At 42.2% G+C, this 9,243-nt stretch overlaps 1 protein-coding gene across 2 annotated transcripts in view; it reads left to right on the top strand.

The window, feature by feature from the left end:
* CCDC181 (coiled-coil domain containing 181) overlaps window positions 1-9,243 on the top strand; it is a 21,314-nt gene that overhangs the window by 6,796 nt on the left and 5,275 nt on the right. For both annotated transcript variants that reach the window (XM_019527581.1, XM_019527580.1), the window contains exons 2-3: window positions 1,222-1,376; window positions 8,054-9,025. In XM_019527581.1, coding sequence (XP_019383126.1) covers window positions 1,239-1,376; window positions 8,054-9,025 — 1,110 coding nt within the window. In that variant the 5' untranslated portion in view covers window positions 1,222-1,238. The remainder of the gene's footprint in view (window positions 1-1,221; window positions 1,377-8,053; window positions 9,026-9,243) is intronic.

The following is a 9,243-nucleotide window of genomic DNA, read 5'->3' as shown; positions in this document are numbered from 1 at the left end:
TGGCTCGTTAAAGGTTGGTCATTGGTATTGGCTCAAAATTCTCTATCGGTGCACCCCTACAGATAACCCATCTTCTTTTCATGAGTACTATTCAGATTAGTGCATTCCTTTATTTGCTTTGATATACATTTTTAAAATATGAAATGGTCACCTAGGGTGTGTCCAGGCAAGCATGCACGTGTATTTTCCTGGGGACAAATAGCAGCAGCATGTAGCTGTGTCGCTCCTACTTGTCCCTGGGGAATGCCTGTGCATACGTGCTATGGTGCATGGCATACTGCCCTGGGTGTGGTAGGGGAGACTTACTTGGGGCCCTAGGGGCCTCTCAGGGCTCCAGGAGTGATTCAGGGGTGCAGAGTCTGGTTGGTAGCTTAAGTCTGGCTCTGGCTATCCAGGCTCCAGTTTTGGGCGGTGCACGCTGCTGCCACATGCGCTGCTCTGCTTTTTTTTTTTTGGCACAGGTTTTTTTGACACCAGGATCTCCCGGTGTCAGAAAAACCATCTGTGCTGTAAATCAGCGGCTTGCCAAATGCTCGCATGTGCCCTGTATGTGGTTTGCAGTGCTGCAGATGGGTCTGCAGCACCACAAACTGCATGTGCACGCTTGTCTGGACACACCCCTAGAGTCTGATTTTGTTCTGTGTTCAGAACTCTCTTTGACTTCCATAGGATTTTCCTGTCAAGGACCTTATGCCTCTGGATTTTCTCATTTTTTTTATATTTTCATGTAAAATTTAGATAATGTGTTCTGTTGCAAGCAGTGAAAGGACTTTAGGATTTGAACATTCCAGCTCTTTCCTTTTGTTAATTTTAATGCGTAAGAATTGGTTTAAACCATTGGAATGCTGGAATGGGAGCACATAGAGGCATCAGTCCTGTAAATATGCATTCAGGAAAGATCTAGTGATTAAAAGAGAAGACTAGAAGTTGGGAAATCCTTGGTTGTTCTTTTTGCTCTGGGAGTTGCTTGCTGTAAGACTCTGAGTGAATTACCTTACTTTTCTGTACATCAGACCCCATTTTAGAAATGGTGGTGGAAATACTTCCATGTCTCAGAAGGGATTAAAATGTGCTTATAATTTTTATGTTCTTGAGTACGATACAAGAGTCTAAGTGATTATATTGGTACTGCCCACCTTCTTACCTGTATCCCATAGGAATCAACGTTGCCTTTTTCTACATTCATTGGAGTTTTAAAACAGTGTTTTCCCCTTCTTGTAGCATTAAACAGAGTCAAAATGAGCAAGAAGACAGACTCCGGTGACTCAACAGATGCTGGTGATTCAGCAGAAAGTGGAGAATATGAGGATGATTTTGAAAATGACCTTGAGTGGCTAATTAATGAAGAAGAAATGTCAAGCCTTGGTGAAACAGAGGTATTAAAGAAAATGCTAATTATTTTGTAGCAAGTATGGAGTTTTGAACAGCTTGAATTACGCAGTTCATACACTGATTTGAATCATTTATTTAAATTTGTTGGAACATGAACTGGGAAGGGGACCTCATTTAGGAACACAGTGAACCATAGCTTTTTCCGTTAGTCTAGTTATCCCTTTTATGAAATAGGAAATCCCTTATTCCCTGGAGGAACAAAAAAGAATATGTTTGGATCAAAAAATACTACTGCTGTTTCTAAGGTGGGTACTTTTTAAGCATCATGGTTTTATTTTTATGTTGTCTTAGATCAATTTTCTACTCACGCTTTGGTTTGTTCCAAATTGTATGAAGTGGGTTTGTGGAGCACCAAAATGGAAATTGGCTCTGAAAATTCATTATTTGACAGTTTGGCTTGGATTTAGTGTGATTGGTGGTGCTCGTGCACCTTCCTCACTGTTCTTTCCTTTTTCTGCTGCTGCTCTCATTGCTTGGGAAGGAGGTCTGAGACAACTGAAGCAATAGCTACTTTCTCCTGTTTCTGTGTAAAAACTCTCTGCCGTAGGAATGCCAGCTTCCTCTATTGCTGGTCATTTTTGCAGCCTCTACTCTTTGACATCATCACTGCCTGTAAAGACTTAGCTAGCAGTTTGAATAGAAGGCATGGCCTTCAAAATAGGATTAACTTCTTAGCTCCATAATAAGTTTTTTTGTGTTGAACACCTTTAAATAGCTATGGTCTACTGTTTTGTATTCAGTGCAGTACAGGTGGGAAAGACATCCTGCTCTGCTCTTTCGAAGTCTCCTGTTTTTGTTCATCTCCTGTTTGTTTGTTTTGTTCCCCCCCACCCCATAGATAGTGTATTATAGACATTACCTATGGGACTTGATTATTATTGTGGTTTCCCTTTCACTCCTTTTCTTAGTTATGTTGGTTCTAGTGTGTACTGTGCAATAGGGAGGAGTATACATCAGTCAATCATCCCTTTTTCAGTCACCATCTTCCTCCTGTCCTATTTCCTGTTTCTTTTCTTGTCAAGCTGTAATCTTGTTGATTTTAAAATGCCTGGACTCTTACATCTTGCTAATTAAAGATTGAATCCATACATTCTATTAAGGTGGGGCATATACAGTGAAATTAGATTTTTCAATGGATCCTCACTTATGCAAATAGGTTGGCATCCTAGAGCTAGGGACAGAAAGTACATAAAAACTAGTATAAGTGATTGGAAACCAGTTCAAATCTGCAGCACAACAGAAGTGCAATGCATGTAAATTGCCTTCAAAATGTCCAAAACTGATTTAAGATAAGCCTGGATGGATGTAGTATCAGATTTAGCTGATCCAGGTTAAATTGGTTTATTGAACTTCTGTCCCAGATCTAGAAGTAGTATGTTTTGTACAGAAACAGAAAAAAAAATGAATGTTGTTACTTGGGACTATTTTCAACTTGATGAAAAAATCCATCTATAAACTTAATGGCAAAAAATCCCCCAAAGATTCAGAGTTAAAATTGTCCAAATAGTCATAAAGATTCCAACAATGTAAGGTGTATATAATATATATTTAATTCATGTCTATACATATATATAGACAGTATCTTGGATAAGTTTAAAAAAAAAGAAGACTAAACAAATCTATTTTGCTTGTTTGCTTTGCTTTTTCATTCTCTCAGTATGGAATATGAGGATCATTCACACTGTAGATGGTTGTGAGTAAACTTACATTTCAGATCTATGTATACCATCGCTGGAGTCCAAAAAGCATGTGTCCATGTCTTCAAACATTTCTCTTGACAGCTAGGGTTTTAAAATAATGTGGTTATTTTAATAAATTTACAAGAGTTCAGAAATATGGCTTAGAATGGAAAACTGGTTGCAACTCTCAAAGGCTGATCTGTGATCCTGGCATCAAATAATGCAGATCACATTTCCTCCATAAGCATGAATGCTTATATAACATATTGTGTATTACTTCAAATTTAGCTTTTTTGCCCTAGATTTTGATTGTATACATGTAATAAAGAGATTTTTTTTCTTTCAACATTTGTTACATAATGAAAAAAATGAAGACTTTCATAGATTTCATAGACATTAGGGCTGGAGGGGACCTTGTGTACTTATCCGGTCCAGCCCCCTGCCCAAGGGGCAAGAAGTCAGTTGGGGTCAGATCACCCCAGCAAGATAAGCATCCACATGTTTCTTAAAGGTATCCAGAGTACATGCTTGCACCACTTCTGGGGGGAGTCTATTTCAGACTCTGGAGACTCGATGATAAAGAAGTTTTTCCTTATGTCCAATCTAAAATGGTCCTCCAGCAGTCTGTGACCATTAGACCTTGTCTTCCCTTGGGGTGCTTTGGTGAACAGATGTTCTCCCAGTTCCTGATGCACACGCCTTATAGGTTGCCACCAAGTCACGTGTGAGCCTTCGCTTCTCCAGTCTGAAAAGTCCCATACCTCTCAGTCTCTCCTCATAAGGCCTGTTCTCTTGACCTTTAATCATGCATGTGGCTCTCCTTTGGACTCTCTCAAGCTTCTCCACATCCTTTCTAAAGTGTGGAGCCCAGAATTGGATGCAGTATTCCAACTGCGGCTTCACCAAGGCCGAGTAAAGCAGGAGAATGACTTCTTGGGTCTTGCGTGAGTTGCATCAGTAGATGCAAGCCAGAGTTTTCTTTGCTTTGCTGGCTGTGGCATCACATTGGTAGCTTATGTTCAACTTGTGGTGTAGCACTTCTGAGCCTGTTAAGTATGATGTGGGTTTTTTCTCCTGAAGTGGAGCACCTTGCATGTCTCGGTGTTGAATGCCATCAGGTTTTTATCTGCCCACCTTGCGAGCCTGTCCAGGTTGGCCTGAATCACCAGCCTGTCTTCTAGAGTGACTGCACTTCCCCATAATTTGGTGCCGTCTGTGAAATTGGCCAGTCTGCTTCTGACACCTGAATCCAGATCATTTATGAATATATTAAAGAGTACTGGTGTGAGTACTGAGCCCTGGGGGTTGGCAAAATGTGGCCCATGGGCCAGATTCAGTCCATGGAGCCATTAGATCTAGCCAGGGAGCCTTTGCTCACATTGCTGCCAGGTAGGGGGAGTTCTGCATATGCTGTGCTGCAGCTGGGTGATGGGGAGAAGCGGCAGCAGCAGGGCAGGCCAGAAGCACTGGCTAGACTGGGATCTGAACCAGGTTGATCTGGCTTGCAGCCCCAAAACCTTGCTGACTGCTGATTTAGACCACTCCTGTCAGATGTTTGTCTAAGCTGCTTTCCAATGATAAAGATTCCCTAGTACCTCAGGTAGCCTTTTCCAGTGTTTCACCACTCAGATAGGAAGTTTTTCCTAGTTGCCAAATGAAAGTTTCTTTGTTCCAAATAAATCTGATTTCTTCTGGTCTTTCTTTATGGCTATTGGAACCACAGAGAACAATCAGTTGCTGTCTTTATAAGGTATAACACTTTATGGTCGCATCTACACATGCGTTAATACACTTTTGCTAATTTGCAGTAAATTTTACTGCCTCTAGATGCCTATATACAAGCACAGAGGCTGATTTGATGTGCTGGAATTCTAGTGTGTCAGAGCAGACTCGATTACTCGAGTCTGCTGGAGTGTGGCTGTCATCTTTTGGGTAGCCTGGGCCCATGGGTATGATGAACCTCCATGAGGCCCCTAAAGGTACCTGAACTCCAGCAGCTGCGTAATGGTCAGGGTTCTGCAGGGAGAGCTGTTGTCAAACTGGTCTTTGATCATAGGTCCTTGGTTCTGGTGGAGGGATGATACATGGACCAGTGTCTATGCCAGTGTTTTCCCACTTCTGAGGCTGGTGCTGCCTTATGCAGGACATTCCAACCTGGGATACCTGCCTGCCCCAACCTGTCTTGCAGCTGCCACCAGGTGCTGAAAGCCTCAGAAGGGCTCATCAGTTCCTGCAACTGTGGCTTCTGGGCCCTAGGTGGCGCTGGTAGTGCCAGCTGCTTGCCCTCTTCTTGGGCTGGGTCCCAGGCCCATGTGAAGCCCAGCTTCCAGCTCTCACTCTGGCTCAGGGAATGTGCCCATGGAGAGCATGCTGCCCACCAGCAGCCCATCTCACCCAGGAACTGGAGGCTCAGAGGAGTGTGCTGTTGGCCATGGGCTCACTGCTTTTCTTTGGGGCTGACTGGGAGTACGCCACCTGTACAGCACTCTGGCGGTCATTGTCCTGGTAAGTGCAGGGCTTGGCTGGGTCCCTGCTACAGCGCCACTTTAATGCACAGTAAAATAGGCTACTGTGCATTAAAGCACACGTGTAGACCCCCTCTATAACAACCTTTTCTCTAGTGGAAAGCTGTTATAATTTCCCTTTTTCTTCCTTCTTTTCTAGATTTAAAAAAATGCTTTGAACCTTTCCTCAGAGATCATGTTTCCTGAACTCATTATTGGTATTCTCATTCTCTAGATTAATTCTGGTTTGCCTACTTTTTCTGAAGTGTGATGCCCCAGCATGGGACAGTGTTCCAAATGAGGCCTTATCAGTGTCAAAGACACAATATTCTTCCCATTTTTTACATGTTACACTCCTGTGAATGCCTTCCTAAATAACAAGTATCACATTGTGGATAATTCATCTTTACTTGTGGTCCAATACAACTCCCACATCTTCTTCTTTCATACTGAAGCCTAGCTAAATATTCCTCATTCTGTATTTTTACACTGGATTGATCCTTCTTAAGTATGGGACTCCACACTTGTCTTTATTGAATTTTTTCTTGTTGATTTTTTGGATCAGCTCTTCAGCTTGTCAAAATCATTTTTAATTCTGATTCTGCCCTCCAAGATGGTTGCTGGCGCTTTCAGCTTGGTGTCATCTGCAAATTTTATAAGCCTGCATTCTGTTCTGTCACCCATATTACTAGTGAAAGTACTGAAGAGAAATGAGCCCAAGAAAGAACCCCATGGGTCCTCAAATGAAATGCCTTCCCATATTGATAGTGAATTAGCTACAGAGAACAGTTTTTCAAGCTGTTTTGCCACCTTCTATGCTGATTTCATCTAGATATTTTTCTTTACCTTGTTTATGAAAAAGCCACGTGTGGCAGTGCTGAAAGCATTACTGAAGTCAGTATATATCCCCTTCAGTGAATTTTCTTTTATCTACTAAGCCAGTTATCCAGTTAAAGAAGGAAATTAGATAAATTTTAGGGCCATTTGAAACTTCAGTCCCTGATTCAAAGGAGATTTGGCCTGATTCAGTGGCCGAATCTCTGAATCCGAATCGAATCAGAGGATGCTTTAATCTCTTTGAATCGATTTGGAAAGACTCAGAGATTTGGACATAAACACAGCTTAAATGTTTTTTCTACATACCTCTAGGCAGCAGGTGGCTCATGAATGCTGCGATGCTGGAGTGCATGGAGTGTCCAACAGGAGCGTGGGGGGCTCCCCAGCATGCTCAGCAGCACGCCTGGAAGAGGACCAGAAGCAGTTCTGGTCTACTTCTGGATCTGCCAGGGGGCGTGCAGGGGGTTCCCCCGCACCTCCCCTGGCTCAGCAACTGGTGTCTCCTGCGTCTGGGTGGGGGGCACCCAGGGTCCCCCTGTAGTTGATCACTGAGCCAGGCAGATGTGTCCCCCCTTTCCCCCCTGTGGTCCCTGGCAGACCCAGAAGTGGACTGGAAGTACTTCTGGCCCACTTCCTGGTTTGCCGCTGAGCATGTGGAGGGGCCCCCTGCACTCCTGTGGGATGCTCCATCCTCTTCACCATTGCAGCATTCATGAGCTAGGCGGACTAGTCTGAAATTTTCTGGTATCTTCTCTTTTTTTTTTTCTTTTCAAAAAGATGAGTAGTTTGTGCCTCTCCAGTCCTCAGGGATGCTCCTTATTTTCCAAGAATTCTAAGATGGTTGCTAGTTGTTCAGAGACTGCTTCAGCCAGTTCCTTAAGTGGTGTAGTCAACTGAGTATCTGTGTCATTGAAATCTCTTTAACCTGTTCTTTTTTTGTCATGGTACACACTCTGCATTTACTTGATATAATTAATTGAAACCATTTAGTTGGTTTAATAAAAGATATCACATCTGCCCAAAGAACTTTGTCTGCCTTAATTGAAACCAAATACTTCACAAAAAAGGTTACTATTGTCAAGACTGATGCAAAGATGAATACCTGTCTTCTCTGTATAATCCGTAATTTGCTGATTTATCCTGTTAAATAATAGAGCTGCACTTCTCTCTTCCTACTCTTTTCATTTACTTGTTTTCATTTAATCTGTTTCTTACTCGATTTGAATTCTTTGTCCTATTTTATTTCAAGCATGGTAGAAAAAATCTACATTGATCACAGACTTGGCATGCCAGTTTTGAGGCTAAGTTTATTATTTGTGTATTTTATATGAGATTGCTAAAATCAAGCTTGTAATGGGAACTCAGTACAGCTTTAGTTTTGGAGCAGCAGATACTTTCCCATATTGTGTGTCCATGTAATGAACAGGCTCCATAGGGTGCATTTAGTTTAGTTTCTATGGGAATGTTAACAGTAAGCTTCCCAGTTTTTATGCACTTAACATGTCAATCTTAATGATTCATTAACATTGGATATTTTAATATTATGACTTTATTAATGTTCTCAATTGTAATTTTAGATGAGAAATTTCTTTATATAATTTTAAAGTCAAAACTTTCTGTCCTTTTAAAAATCCTGATTAGAAAGAAGAAGATATCGAAACAAAAATTGATAAAGAATTGGAATTCTGTGAGGAAAATGATGATAGTACGGAAAGAGAAGAACCTATAGATCAGTTTTCTGAGCCTGACATAGATCTGAAGGAGAGACCAAAAGACAAAAAATACCTGGAAGCCACACCAGAAGTTCAGCAGCTAGACCTTACATCTGACAGTGACAGTGAAAGCTCCATCCAGGAGTCCAAGCTGGAAAACCAGGAGGAACTGGATGAGGAAGATGAAGAAATAAAACGCTACATCTTGGAAAAGATTGAAACTGCCAACAAGCTGCTGGAGAACCAAGCACCTGTGGATGAGAATAGAGAACGTAAACTAAAATTCAAGGAGAAACTAGTAGATCTAGAAGTTCCCCCTCTGGAAGATGCAGAAGCATACAACAGCGATCCTGAAAGTGAAGGGAAGGTTTTAGTTGGGCTATCTCAGTTGCAAATTTCTAATGAACCAGGACAGGAAGGCAAGGCTCCTTCACTTGATGAGGGCAAGGATGAGGAGCACAGGGATGGCAAGATCCTAGTAGAGAAAGATGGAAAATTTGAACTCCTGAGTTTACAAGATATTGAGAGCCAAGGCTTTTTGCCCCCAATAAGTGTTTCTTTCACAGACATTGAAACTCAGCCTACCTCTCCCAAGTCTTCTCACCCTGCTGTTTTTGGCACCCCTGCTCGAACAAAGGAAGAGTCTGTAGCACAACAGGGAGTAAATTCTTTCTCTCCTGTAGGGGAACATTGCATGTATTTCCCTAAGCCTCCACCTAATCCTAAGTGTCGTCCAAAATCAGCCACTAGCATTGCAAAGAATGTGGGAAGGGGGAAGACTCCCCACAGGGTACAGTCTGCAAACAATGTACCTTTGAGAAGCTCCACCTACTGCCTTTCACCCAGGCAAAAAGAGCTACAAAAACAGATAGAACAAAAGAAGGAGAAACTAAGGAAAGAGGTGAGAGTACAAAGGAGATAAGTTGGTCTTATTGATGTAAGAACATAAGTGCCATACTGGCTCAGAACAATTGTGTATCTAGCTCAGTGATTCTCAATCGGGGCACGTCAGGATCTTTTTAGGGGTGCTGCACAATATTAGCACTGTTAGTAGCAGCTGTTATTTTTGTACCCCCCACCAAACTGGCACCTGGGACTGCTGCCCCAGTTACCAATCCC

The sequence above is a fragment of the Gavialis gangeticus genome, unplaced genomic scaffold (genome assembly GCF_001723915.1).
Source record: "Gavialis gangeticus isolate Ggan-Ray unplaced genomic scaffold, GavGan_comp1, whole genome shotgun sequence".
NCBI classification, from domain to species: Eukaryota; Metazoa; Chordata; order Crocodylia; family Gavialidae; genus Gavialis; species Gavialis gangeticus.
Note: the sequence above shows the minus strand (reverse complement) of the source record. Positions and strands in the feature narration are given on the sequence as shown.